This window comes from Heterodontus francisci, chromosome 2, assembly GCF_036365525.1.
Source record: "Heterodontus francisci isolate sHetFra1 chromosome 2, sHetFra1.hap1, whole genome shotgun sequence".
Classification (NCBI taxonomy): domain Eukaryota; kingdom Metazoa; phylum Chordata; class Chondrichthyes; order Heterodontiformes; family Heterodontidae; genus Heterodontus; species Heterodontus francisci.
Window position 1 is genome coordinate 48,433,128 of NC_090372.1, and position 13,527 is coordinate 48,446,654.

Here is a 13,527-nt window from a genome sequence, read left to right on the forward strand (position 1 = left end):
GGTTGAGCTGGGCCTTAATATTAACACTTCTTAATAAAATTAGAGATTTTCTTTTCAATAGCTACTTCATACATCGTCATCATTGTACAGCAAACAAAATACAAGAAGGGAATTAGCCAGAGGTAGATAAACAATAACCACTCTCGTCATTTCAGCCATTCTTCTTCACAAATATCTCAGTTGAAAGCTACCACCGACCTTTCAATTAAGTCTTAGGATAAACAACCACTATCAGCCAAGTGCTGACTGGTGTATGGGCAGAGCTGACAGTTTGTTCTCATTTGCTGTTTGTTCCTTGGAACAGCTGCAGGGGATACAGGTCTAAATTAGCTTCTGCCACTGATTTGTAGAAATTGCTTTTAAGGATCAACAGTTTGATGAATAGATGGGTGGGTCTCAGATGAAACTGACTTCCATTTTGTTTGTAGGGTTTCCAAAGGAAAGAAAAAAAATATCTTTAATTAGTATAGGAAATTTTATATTAGCGTCAAAATTAAGGTGTAATAAATTGTTCAAAACTGTTGCTCTTGTTGTCTCACCATTATTCTCTCCTTTCTGACTTAATGCTGCAGAATGAAATGGTTCCATTCTCTCCAGTTCAAGTGGTCACTACTAATTTATAAGCCTTAAGATAGATTATCAGCAAATTGTTCATGTCAGGGAAGGGTATCTGCAATTTATCCTGTGTGCGGGAGGGGTATCTGTAATTTATTCTGTTTGCGGGAGGGGTATCTGTAATTTATCCTGTGTGTTGGAGGGGTATCTGCAATTTATTCTGTGTATGGCAGGGGTATCTGTAATTTATCCTGTGTGGGGGAGGGGTATCTGTAATTTATCCTGTGTGCTGGAAGGTTATCTGGAATTTATTCGGTGTGCGGGAGGGGTATCTGTAATTTTTTCTGTGTACTGTAGGGGTATCTGTTATTTATCCTGTGTAGGGGAGAGGTATCTGTAATTTATCCTGTGTGGAGGAGGGGTATCTGTAATTTATTCTGTGTATGGCAGGGGTATCTGTAATTTATCCTGTGTGGGGGAGGGGTATCTGTAATTTATCCTGTGTGGGGGAGGTGTATCTGTAATTTATTCTGTGTGTTGGAGGGGTATCTGTAATTTATTCTGTGAAAGGGAGGGGTATCTGTAATTTATTCTGTGAAGGGGAAGGGTATCTGTAATTTATCCTGTGTGTTGGAGGGGTATCTGTAAATTATCCAGTGCGTTGGAGGGGTATCTGTAATTTATCCTGTGTGCGGCAGGGGTATCTGTAATTTATCCTGTGTGTTGGAGGGGTATCTGTAAATTATCCAGTGCATTGGAGGGGTATCTGTAATTTATTCTGTGTGCAGCAGGGGTATCTGTAATTTATCCTGTGTGTTGGGGGAGTTATCTGTAATTTATCCTGTGTGCGGCAGGGGTATCTGTAATTTATCCTGTGTGGGGGAGGGGTATCTGTAAATTATCCATTGCGTTGGAGAGGTATCTGTAATTTATTCTGTGTGCAGCAGGGGTATCTTATTTATTCTGTGAAGGGGAGGGGTATCTGTAATTTATCCTGTATGTTGGAGGGGTATCTGTAAATTATCCAGTGCGTTGGAGGGGTATCTGTAATTTATTCTGTGTGCATCAGGGCTTTCTGTAATTTATCCTGTGTGTTGGAGGGGTATCTGTAATTTATTCTGTGTGCAGCAGGGGTATCTGTAATTTATCCTGTGTGTTGGGGGGGTAATCTATAATTTATTCTGTGTGCGGCAGGGGTATCTGTAACTTATCTTGTGTGGGGGAGGGGTATCTGTAAATTATCCAGTGCGTTGGAGGGGTATCTGTAATTTATTCTGTGTGCAGCAGGGGTATCTTATTTATTCTGTGTGGGGAAGGGGTATCTGTAATTTATCCTGTGTGTTGGGGGCCTTATCTGTAATTTATCCTGTGTGGGGGAGGGGTATCTGTAATTTATTCTGTGTGTTGGAAGGGTATCTGTAATTTATCCTGTGTGGGAGATGGGTATCTGTAATTTATTCTGTTGGAGAGATATCTGTAAATTATTTTATGAGGGGGAGTAGTTTTTTTTGTTGGGGGGTGGAAAGAGGTATCTGCAAATTATTCTACTTTCAAGTTGTATTAGCAAGCTATTTTGCATTGAGGGAGGGGGGCATGATAGCCGATCTTATTTCTGTCCTTACACACGTGCACTTCCAAGAGGAGTGACTGGAGTGGCAACTCCAGCAATCTTGCTACTCCTCCTGTCCAGTTGACATCAGTTAACTTAGCATAGATTAGGGAATGAATGAGGGACCTTTATGGTTGTACAATTCAACTCTCACTGGATAAACTCACTGAGTCATTGGTTACTATACTTACTCTAAAATCGACAGGGTCAGGAATGTGATTGTACAGTGTACAAGAAATCCCATGCCACCATCTTTAAGAGATGATGTGAGGGCTGTGGATTTTCAGGGCCAGAATGTTTGTGTCTGAAGAGAGTTTATTACCCTCACAGGGCAGAGGTTGCTGAGCCTGATTCATCTTTCTCAATAGAGCTGTCAACTTGAAACACAATCAATAAAAGTTTTCCTAGTCCCGCAGATAATACACCTTTTCTCCAGCAATTCTCAGCTACATCTACACCTGTCTACAGCAATTCATTCAGCCAGAGCAATTTTTAAAAATAACTCTTTAAATAATGCCTCTAGTGTATATATCTGACATACTAAGTAACAAAAAGTAATATGTTTTACTGGTGTCAATAGGTGTCGCTTAATCATCGCTGGTACTGATGCACCTTCCCAAACTGCTCAGTTTAAGGGAATTTGTGTTCTTTGTGGTACGTTAGAGAGGCCAAAACTGAAATCAACATTTAACAGTGTATTGAAATGTACTGTTTATACAGCAGTAGCTGAGGAAGATTTAGCAGACTGAGTTGAAAAATTACCTGACAATGCACACACAAAGAAATAGCATACAATTATATAGCACCTTATCATGTCCTCAGCATAGCCAATCTGCTTCATATCCAATGAATTTCTTTTTGAGATGTTATCATTGTTGTTATGGTAACATTCCATCCAGAGTACAAAACTCCCTACAATACAGCACTTTCTCAACAATGAAATATCAGCCTACAGTTATGTGTTCAAGTCCTGGAGTGGGGATTGAACCCATAACCTTATGACTTAGAAACAAGTGCTACCAACTGAGCCAAACTGACACAAGTAAGCATGCTAACGATCAAAGGTTTATTGTACATTCTGTGTGCTGCAGCAATATGAACCTCTTCCAAGTATAATTACATAATAACTACATTATCATAGCAATGTCATGAAAAATGCCAGAAAATGCTGAAAATATTCAGTAGATAATACAGCATTAGAACAGTGTAGGAGAACAAAGGACATAAAAGTCAGGGGAGTGGAGCAGAGAATTATAATGGCAGGCAACTGGAAACTCAAGCTCACACTAGCAGACTGAATGGAGGCATTTTGCAAAATGATCACTCAATCTGTATTTGGTCTCCCCAATGTGCAGGAGACAGCATCGCGAGCCGTAAATACAGTTGACTAAATTCAAAGAAGTACAAGTAAATCACTGTTTCACCTGGAAGGAATATTTGGAGCCCTGCACAGTAGGAAAGGAGGCAATAAAAGTGCAGGTGTTGCATCTCCTGCTCTTGCAAGGCAAGGTACCGAGGGAAAAAGAGGGGATATTGGGAGTGATTGAAGACTAGAGTAGGGTGTCATGGATAGAGTGTACACCTACAAGAACTAATCAAAAAGGTTAAGGGGATTGGTATACAAAAATGAGTTGTACAGAGCCTTTGCCAGACTCCATCTGGAGTACTGCATTCAGTTTTGGGTACTAAACCACATACAAGATATTTTAGCCTTGGAGTTGATGCAGTGCAGACTCACCAAATTATACCAAGGTGTAAAAGGTTAAACTATGAAAACTGGTTACAAAAATTTGATTTGAAGATAAAGGGGTAAGCTAATAAAGGTATTTAAGATGTTAAGGGATTTGAAAAGATAGCTAGAAAAACGGTTTCCTTTGGTGTGGTAATCAGAACAAGTGGGTGTCATCTTGTAGTTAGAGTTTGACCACTTAGGTGTGAAATCAGACAGCACTTTTTCACATAAAATGGAAATGTGGAATTCTCTTTCCAAAAATGGCTGTTGATACTGAGTGAATTGAAATTTTCAAGACTGAGTTTGATAGATTCTTGTAAGGATATCATGGGATAGGGAACAAAGATGAGTAAATGGAGTAAAGGTACAGGTCAGCCATGGTTGAGTTGAATGATGGTAAAGGGGCAGGATGAACTGAGGATCATTCGGGAAGCTGAGGGGTTGATAGATAGAAGCTACACGGAGGTCGCTACTCCACAAATCAAAGGCAGCTGGGTAACAGTTAGAGGTGGGAAGAGGTCAGTGCAGGGATCTCCTGTGGTCGTTCCCCTCAACAACAAGTATACAGTTTTAGATACTGTTGGGGGGGATGGCCTATCGGGGGCAGGCTGCAGTGACCGGGCCTCTGGCACGGGGTCCTGCACTGTGGCTCAGAAGGGAAGGAGGGAGAATGGGAGAGCACTAGTCATCGGGGACTCGATGGTGAGGAGTACGGACAGGCGGTTCTGTGGGCGCAGGCGAGACGCACGGATGGTTTGTTGCCTCCCTGGTGCCAGGGTCCGTGATGTTTGTGATCGCGTCTTCAGGATCCTTAAAGGGGAGGGGGAGCAGCCAGAGGTCGTGGTGCACATTGGCACCAACGACGTAGGAAGGAAGGGTGGCACAGATGTTAGAAGTGAGTTTAGGGAGTTAGGCTGGAAGCTGAAAGCTCGGACGGACAGAGTTGTTATCTCTGGTTTGTTGCCGGCGCCACGTGATAGTGAGGCTAGGAATAGGGAGAGAGCACAGCTGAACACGTGGCTGCAGGAATGGTGTAGGAGGGAGGGCTTCCAGTTCTTGGATAATTGGACTGCATTCTGGGGAAGATGGGACCTGTTCAAACAGGACGGGCTGCATCTGAACCAGAGGGGCACCAATATCCTGGGAGGGAGGTTTGCTAGTACTGTTCGGGAGGGTTTAAACTAGTTTGGGAGGGGGATGGGAACCGGACTTGTAATCCAGGGACCAGTGGGTCCACTCAGAAAGACAAAGAGTGTAGTGAGGTATTGGGGAAGGTAGCACTGTCGCAGAGGACAGATGGGCACGGAGAAGGGTTAAAGTGCGTATACTTCAACGCAAGAAGCATCAGGAATAAGGTGAGTGAATTGAAGGCGTGGATGGGCACTTGGGACTACGATGTTGTGGCCATCACTGAAACGTGGATAGGTGAGGGGGAGGAATGGTTTTTGGAGGTACCTGGTTATAGATGTTTTCATAAGATTAGGAATGGTGGTAAAAGAGGTGGGGGGGTGGCATTGTTAGTTAGAAATAGTGTAACAACTGCTGAAAGAATTTTCGAGGAGGATCTGCCGACTGAGGCACTGTGGGTTGAGGTCAGGAACAGGAAAGGAGCAGTCACCTTGATGGGAGTTTTCTATAGGCCCCCCAATAGCAGCAGGGAGGTGGAAGAGCAGATTGGGAAACAGATTTTGGAAAGGAGCAGAAGTCACAGGGTAGTAATTATGGGGGATTTCAACTTCCCAAATATTGATTGGCAACTCTTTAGATCGAATAGTTTGGATGGGGTAGTGTTTGTGCAGTATGTCCAGGAAGCTTTTCTGACTCAGTATGTAGACTGCCCGACCAGAGGGGAGGCAATATTGGATTTGGTACTAGGTAATGAACCAGGGCAAGTGATAGAGCTGTTGGTGGGTGAGCACTTTGGAGATAGTGATCACAATTCTGTAGCATTCACTGTGGTAATGGAGAGGGATAGGTATGTGCAACAGGGCAAGGTTTACAATTGGGGGAAGGGTAGATATGATGCTGTCAGGCAGGAACTGAGGAGCATAAGTTGGGAGCATATGCTGGCAGGGAAGGGCACGGTCGAAATGTGGAACTTTTTCAAGGAGCAGATAGTAGGGGCCATTGATAAGCATGTCCCTGTCAGACAGGGAAGGGATGGTCATGTGAGGGAACCGTGGTTGACAAGAGAGGTTGAGAGTCTTGTTAGGAAGAAGAAGGATGCGTATATAAAGTTGAGGAAAAAGGGCACAGGCATAGCTCTGGAGGGATACAAGATGGCCAGGAAGGATCTGAAGAAAGGGATTAGGAGAGCTAAGAGAGGGCATGAAAAATGCTTGGCGGGTAGGATAAAAGAAAACCCCAAGGCCTTTTACGCGTATGTCAGAAATATGAGGATGACTAGGGGGACCGTAGGTCCGGTCAAGGACAATAGCGGGAGACTGTGTGTTGAGCCGGAAGAGATAAGTGAGGTTTTGAATGAGTACTTCTCTTCGGTATTTACGAATGAGAAGGGGTGTATTACTGAAGAGGACGGTGGGAAGCAGACTGGTAAGCTCGAGGAAGTGCTCGTTAGGAGGGAAGATGTGTTGGGGTTTTTGAATAACTTGAAGATAGACAAGTCTCCCGGGCCTGACGGGGTATATCCAAGGATGTTATGGGAAGCAAGGGATGAAATTGCAGAGCCGCTGGCAATGATCTTTTCATCTTCTCTGCTGACGGGGGTGGTACCAGGTGATTGGAGGGTGGCAAATGTTGTGCCCCTGTTCAAGAAAGGGAATAGGAACAACCCTGGGAATTACAGGCCAGTTAGTCTTACTTAGGTGGTAGGCAAGTTGATGGAAAAGGTGCTGAGGGATAGGATTTCTGAGCATCTGGAAAGACACTGCTTGATTCGGGACAGTCAGCACGGTTTTGTGAGGGGTAGGTCTTGCCTCACAAGCCTGATTGAATTCTTTGAGCAGGTGACCAAGCAAGTGGATGAGGGTAAACCAGTGGATGTGGTGTACATGGATTTTAGTAAGGCATTTGATAAGGTCCCCCATGGTAGACTTATGGAGAAAGTCAGGAGGCATGGGATAGTGGGGAATGTGGCCAGTTGGATTAAGAATTGGCTAACTGATAGAAGGCAGAGAGTGGTCTTAGATGGTAAATACTCAGCCTGGAGCCCAGTTACCAGTGGCGTGCCGCAGGGATCAGTTCTGGGTCCTCTCCTGTTTGTGATTTTTATTAACGACTTGGATGAGGAAGTCGAAGGGTGGGTCAGTAAATTTGCAGATGATACAAAGGTTGGTGGAGTTGTGGATACCGAGGAGGGCTATTGTCGTCTGCAAAGGGACTTGGATAGGTTGCAGTGCTGGGCTGAAAAGTGGCAGATGGAGTTTAACCCTGAAAAGTGTGAGGTCGTCCATTTTGGAAGGACAAACATGAATGCAAAATACTGGGTTAACGGTAGGGTTCTTGGGCATGTGGAGGAGCAGAGAGACCTTGGGGTCTATGTGCATAGATCATTGAAAGTTGCAACTCAAGTGGATAGGGCTGTGAAGAAGGCATATGGGGTGTTAGCGTTCATTAGCAGAGGGATTGAATTTAAGAGCCGTGAGGTGATGATGCAGCTGTACAGGACCTTGGTAAGGCCTCATTTGGAGTACTGTGTGCAGTTCTGGTCGCCTCATTTTAGGAAGGATGTGGAAGCCTTGGAGAGGGTGCAGAGGAGATTTACCAGGATGTTGCCTGGAATGGAGAATAAGTCTTACGAGGAAAGGCTGAACATTCTAGGCCTCTTCTCATTAGAACGGAGAAGGATGAGGGGTGACATGATAGAGGTTTATAAGATGATCAGGGGAATAGATAGGGTAGACAGTCAGAAACTTTTTCCCCGGGTGGAGCAAAGCGTTACAAGGGGTCATAAATTTAAGGTGAAGGGTGGGAGATATAAGGGGGATGTCAGGGGAAGGTTCTTTACCCAGAGAGTGGTCGAGGCATGGAATGCCTTGCCCGGGGAAGTTGTTGAGTCAGAAACTTTAGGGACTTTCAAAAGGCTTTTGGATAGGTATATGGATAAAGGAGAATGATGGGGTATAGATTAAATTGTCCTTGACAGAGGACAAAGGATCGGCACAACATTGTGGGCCGAAGGGCCTGTTCTGTGCTGTATGTTCTATGTTCTATGTTCTATGATGGCCTACTCTTACTCCTATGTAGAATGAGTAGCTAATCCACTACCAATCATTTTGCTCCCCTGTCCAAGTTGAATTTTACCCCAAATCTCTCCTTTGCTCGCCTCCATCCCCAATTTCCATGAACTCCAAACTTGTTCATGCCTGAGTTGCCTGCATCCTGTTCCACACGAAGTCCCGTTCACTGATTACTGCTGTTCTCACTGACCTACATTGGCTCCCTGCCTTTCCCCATTTGTAAATTTAAGGTCCTTGTCCTTATCTTCAAACCTGTCCACAGCCTTGTCCCACCCTATCTTTGAAGCATTCTCCAACCTACATCCCCCTCTGTACTCTTCGGATCTCTGGCTCTGGCCTTTTGTGCATCCTTTTCTCTCTTTGTCTCACTATCAGGGGCAGGGCCGTCTGCTACCGCAGCCCTATTCTCTGGAATTCTCTTCTGTCCACCTCTCACTTCACTCACCACCTTTTAAAACATTTCTAGAACTATTTCAATAAAGTATCAAGGGAGTGCTACATTGTTGGAGATGTCAGTGTTTGGATGAACTGTTAAACTAAGGCCCCCATCTGCTGGTTTGGGTGGCTCAGAAAAAAGCAATATTGTCTTGGTAAACATTCCTCCCTCAATCAACAGATATGCAATCAGATTAATTACTTATGCATCTCATTTGCTCTTTGTTGGATTTTGCTGTGTGCAAAATGACTGCTGCATTTGTTTTTAGTGGGATCTTGCTGTGTGCAAAGTGGCTTCTGCATTTGCTTACAACAATTGGCAGCAGCTCTTGAAAGTCATTCACTGGATTGTTGGGACATAACCAAAGACCTGATAAGGCACTATATAAATTCAAGTTTATCGTAATAGTCACAGCAGAAGATAGGATTAACATTTGACCACTTCAACTGTGGAAAAATATTCTGAATGAACAGAATTTAAAACATCAATTCTTATTTCAGCACTAAAGCTGGGATCATTGTCCGAAGGTACAGCAAGATGGCAAATACCATCACCACTACAGTCAAGCAACATTGATGATTTGCCACAATACTTTTGCAACCATCAATTTGTTCAACCATTCTTTCACCTCTGCCTTTGCTGCCCTTGTGTCCAGCAAATCCTTTACTGACTCCCATTCTGGTAGTTTCCTTTTGTATATGCCCACATCTTTGTTCCCTGAATTCCAAGAGGTGCAGATTTATGTATGCCTGGTACATAACTGGACTGGCCACTCATTACCAGATCTTACTGAACGATGTATAACAATATTGGGCCTTAGTCATCGCCGCAAAAATAGTCAATTACTCCATAATCATCTTGGAGAGCAAAGATAATCCCCGGCTTCTCTTCTTCACTACTACCATCTCCTTAAATTCCTTGCCCCTACCTTCTCCACCCTTACCTCCAACAATAGGGAAGTCTTTGTCACAAAGAATGAGACAATCCTTTCTGCTGAATCTGTTGCTCTCCCCACTTCCTCTTGTCCACCAAGCCAAACCTCCCACTAGGTTTCGACATGCCCTAGCCCTAAACATTTGTCTCTCTTGCATCTCCTCAATGTTCTCTCCAGGCACATCTTGTTCTTAGGACCCACCTCCTGTACCTTGCCCCTATTCCCACTGAATGGTTGACCATCCAACTTCAAAGAAATCCAAATAGTCAAACCCTTTTCCTCTGATGTTAGGTCAGATTCTGACTCCAGATTCAAAAATAAAGACTTGCATTTTTATAGCACCGTTTATAATAACCGGACATCCCAAAGCATTTTAAAACCAATAAAGTACTTTTTTTGTAGTTGCTATTGCAAAGTGGAAAACATGGCAGCCAATTTGTGCACAGCAAGCTCCCATAAACAGCAGTGATAATGACTGGATAATCTGTTTTACTGGTGTTGATTGAGGGATAAATATTGGCCTGGACACCAGGAATAACTCCCCTGCACTTCTTCAAAATACAGTCATAGGATCTTTCATGTTCACTTGAGAGGGCAGACAGCACCTCAGTTTACGATCTCATCTGAATGATGACACCTCTGACAGGTCAATACTCCCTCAGTACTGTTCTGGAGTATCAGTGGGACTTGAAGCCACAATCTTCTGACTCAGAGGTGGGAGTGCTCCTAACTGAGCCATGGCTTCAGGCTCATTTAGGCTTCAGTTACATTACAAATGTGATCACAAAAATGGGCACTGAGTCAGAGAAGGAAATATTGGGATTACAGAAAACTTGGTCAGGAGAATGAGATTGAGAATGGAAAAGTTTAGGGAGGAAATTCCGAGGTGTTTGAATGCAGGCCTGGCAATGGAGGGGTGAAAGGAGAGAAGGATGCACAAGAGCCCAGAGGAACAGAGATTTTGGGGGTTGGGGGGAGACATGTAGCAGGGAGGAGATTTTATAGGGCAGGAGGATGAGAATTTGAAAGTTCAAGCATTGGGGACTGGGACTCTGTGTAGGTCAGCGAGGACAGGGTGATGGATTGATAGGACAGGAAAGAAGAATGTTCAGTTATATAATTGCTTTATTACGTCTTCTGGGATTTATCAAAGTGCTTCACAACTAGTGAACTACTTTTGAAGTATAATTACTGTTGGTTTGTAGGTAACCCTGTAGTACAAAGCTGTACTCATTCCAGCAGGAGTCCTTTTAAAAATTAATTTTCATATCTTTCAGTCTTTACTCTAAAACTTTATTAATCTCTCTTGTTGTGAATAGTTCGGCAAAAACCCAAACACACGAAATTTATGCAGCATAGTTCTCAGGTTGTGTCTTGTCTCGTGCTCTTCCCTCAAGCTTTGATTTTTCTCTATTAGCCCTACAACACTCCAAGAACTCTTAGTTGCTCCAATTCTGGCATCTTGTGCACCCTAAGCTCTGGAATTCCCTCCCTAAACCTCTCCGCCTTGCCAGCCCTCTCTACCCCTTTTAAGATACTTCATAAAACCCATCTTTTTGACCAAGCTTTTGGTCACCAGTCCTAATTTCTCCTTCTTCGCTCAGTGTAATTTTTTTTTGTCTGATAATGCTCCTGAGAAAAGACTTAGGATATTTTGCTACTTTAAAGGCACTACATAAATACAAGTTATTGTCGTAAACCACTTTAACTGTCCCATATATCTCAAATATCCCATGGCTCCTGCAGCAAGCAGCCTGATGGAGCTAAAACTGCTGGACTTTATTAGACTGATGGCCGGAAAGACTAGTTTATCTCTGGGTATTGCCTGCCATTGGTCCAGTGTTGAGTAAAAGCACTGCATTGGTAGCAGTGTAACCTAGACGCAAAACGCCCTTGCTGATGTCATAATTTAATGGCATATGCAACAGTCATTTTTCTAGTCTTGTATCGGTCAGTCCCATTGGCACCAGTTCATAGCAACTCAACAGTCTGGTTTTGAAGTAAATTCAGCCCAGTGGCGCTCTCAGGCCACTCTCCCAACACCCTACCTATAATGCAGGCCCTCTTATAACCATTATTCTAAATTAGTTCAAACTAAGTAAAAGCTACTGATGTCTCATTCGGTCTAAATTATTATCACGTGACTGCTCCCCTCTCTACACCCAGAAAGTCACTTGTCAAAAAAAAGAGATAAATCCCAAAATAAATAACCAGAAAAAAAACACTGAAAACTGGTTTTCCCACGATGCTGTACCATCTCTATATAAGGCACTGCTGCACCCCACCTGTTGGATGGTGTCACCATGTTCTGAAGTTTGATAAACACTCCAGTCCTCAGCATGAATATCTTTGAGCACAAAAACTACACCCTCCCTACATTGAAATCTTACAGTCCCAATTTGAGCAGCACAAAATAAGCAGATCTGAGGCAAATTTTCCATTTAAAGACAAATGTCAACTATAAAGGAAACAGCTGGCATACATCTCAAAGAGGCTCACAGCTGAGCTCAATTACTCACACCATCAGTGCCACAGTCTGAGATCATAGCAGATACAACTTAAAATGCTTCATGCATTAATAGAATTTAACATAGATAACTTTACATTCCTTCAATTTGTTTTGCTTCCCTGTTGTTCAGTTCCCATTTGGATCGTCTCAATTCTTTCCACAGACAGTGACCTCCATGACAACCTCCATGTTAGGTGTCAGACATGGTTCATTGGTTGCACTCTTGCCTCTGAGTCAGAAGACTGTGGGTTGAAGTCTTGCTCCAGTGACCTGAGCACATAATCTAGGTTGACACTCAATGCACTGTTAGAACTTCAGCCTTTTGAATGGATGTAGAAGATCCCACAGCACTATTCGAAGAAGGTCCAGGGAATTGTCACTGGTGTCATGGCCAATGTCCTTCTCTCAACCATCATCACTAAAACAAATTATCTGGTCTTTTATCTCATTACTTTTTGTGGTGCCGTGCTATGTGCAAGTTTGCTAGAGTGTTTCCTACATTACAAGAGTAACTATACTTCAAAGGTACTTCATTGGTTGTAAAGCACTTTGGGAAGCTCTGAAAGGTACTATGTAAATGTAAGTTCTTTCTTTACAGTATGAAGAAAAGTTTGATATCACACATTTTTTTAAAAGCTGCAGGCTGGATATTTAGGACATCCCACTTTGACACAAACAGCATAAAGAAACAGAGCTTAAGGATCATGTCATTCAATTAATTCCAAAACAGCCAAAATTAAGTCATGCCTTACTGTCACTGTACAATCTGGTATGACTCACATCTACAGCATTGCTTCAATGAATCTACAATACAGTTACAGCAGATATTAATCTACCAGAATATGTAACATACATGACAAGTTTAAACTCTAGACAATGGTGCTAGTTACAACTTACAAATTGTCAAAGTTGTACAAGTTAATGAAATGTATTTTGGAGCAGGAATACATCAATAGCCCAGTTACAATTTCCATTCACATATGGTAATCAGAGAAATATTGCTTGACAATGCAAATAGTGATTAGTCAATGAAAACGAGATCAAACTTACCATGTTATTTTTTTGTCTGTGTAGCAACAGGTTAATAATAAAAGAATTCAGCAGCCAAACTTTGCATCTTGATTAAATATGTACTGCCAGTTCAGGGCATAGGGCGGCAGTTAACTCTCAAACAGGTTGATCTTTGTTCTAAGAAATCTTTGATCCTGCAATTAAGTTAAAAAGATTCAAGATGCATTCTCACTCAAAATCAGAAGCAAATTCATGTTTAATTATAAAAGATGTCTGCAGTGGGGTGGAGTGACACACTCGCACTTCAGACAGTAAATAACGGAACCTTTTTTGCACTTTACCGTGTACACTTCCAATGGGGATGGGTAGGGGCGGCTGTGAGGGGAGACCTCCAAGTGACAGCAGAATACAGAATTATCTGGCAGTAAGCATTGTTTTCTTTATGAGCCAGTGGCAGCCCTTCTGCATTAACTGAAGTAACTGCGCTTTGCTGGCTCTGCTATCAGACCAATGAACAGTCTCAGCAAAATAAATATTCCTAT

At 42.9% G+C, this 13,527-nt stretch overlaps 1 protein-coding gene and 1 long non-coding RNA gene across 2 annotated transcripts in view; one reads left to right on the top strand and one right to left on the bottom strand.

Moving 5' to 3' along the window:
* nedd9 (neural precursor cell expressed, developmentally down-regulated 9) overlaps window positions 1-13,527 on the bottom strand; it is a 233,848-nt gene that overhangs the window by 196,887 nt on the left and 23,434 nt on the right. The window contains exon 2 of the mRNA XM_068058114.1: window positions 13,025-13,179. Within this exon, the coding sequence (XP_067914215.1) occupies window positions 13,025-13,027 (3 nt within the window). The 5' untranslated portion in view covers window positions 13,028-13,179. The remainder of the gene's footprint in view (window positions 1-13,024; window positions 13,180-13,527) is intronic.
* LOC137384300 (uncharacterized) overlaps window positions 5,199-13,527 on the top strand; it is a 232,187-nt gene continuing 223,858 nt past the window's right edge. Inside the window, exon 1 of the long non-coding RNA XR_010977566.1 lies at window positions 5,199-5,251. This is a non-coding gene — a long non-coding RNA (uncharacterized lncRNA). The remainder of the gene's footprint in view (window positions 5,252-13,527) is intronic.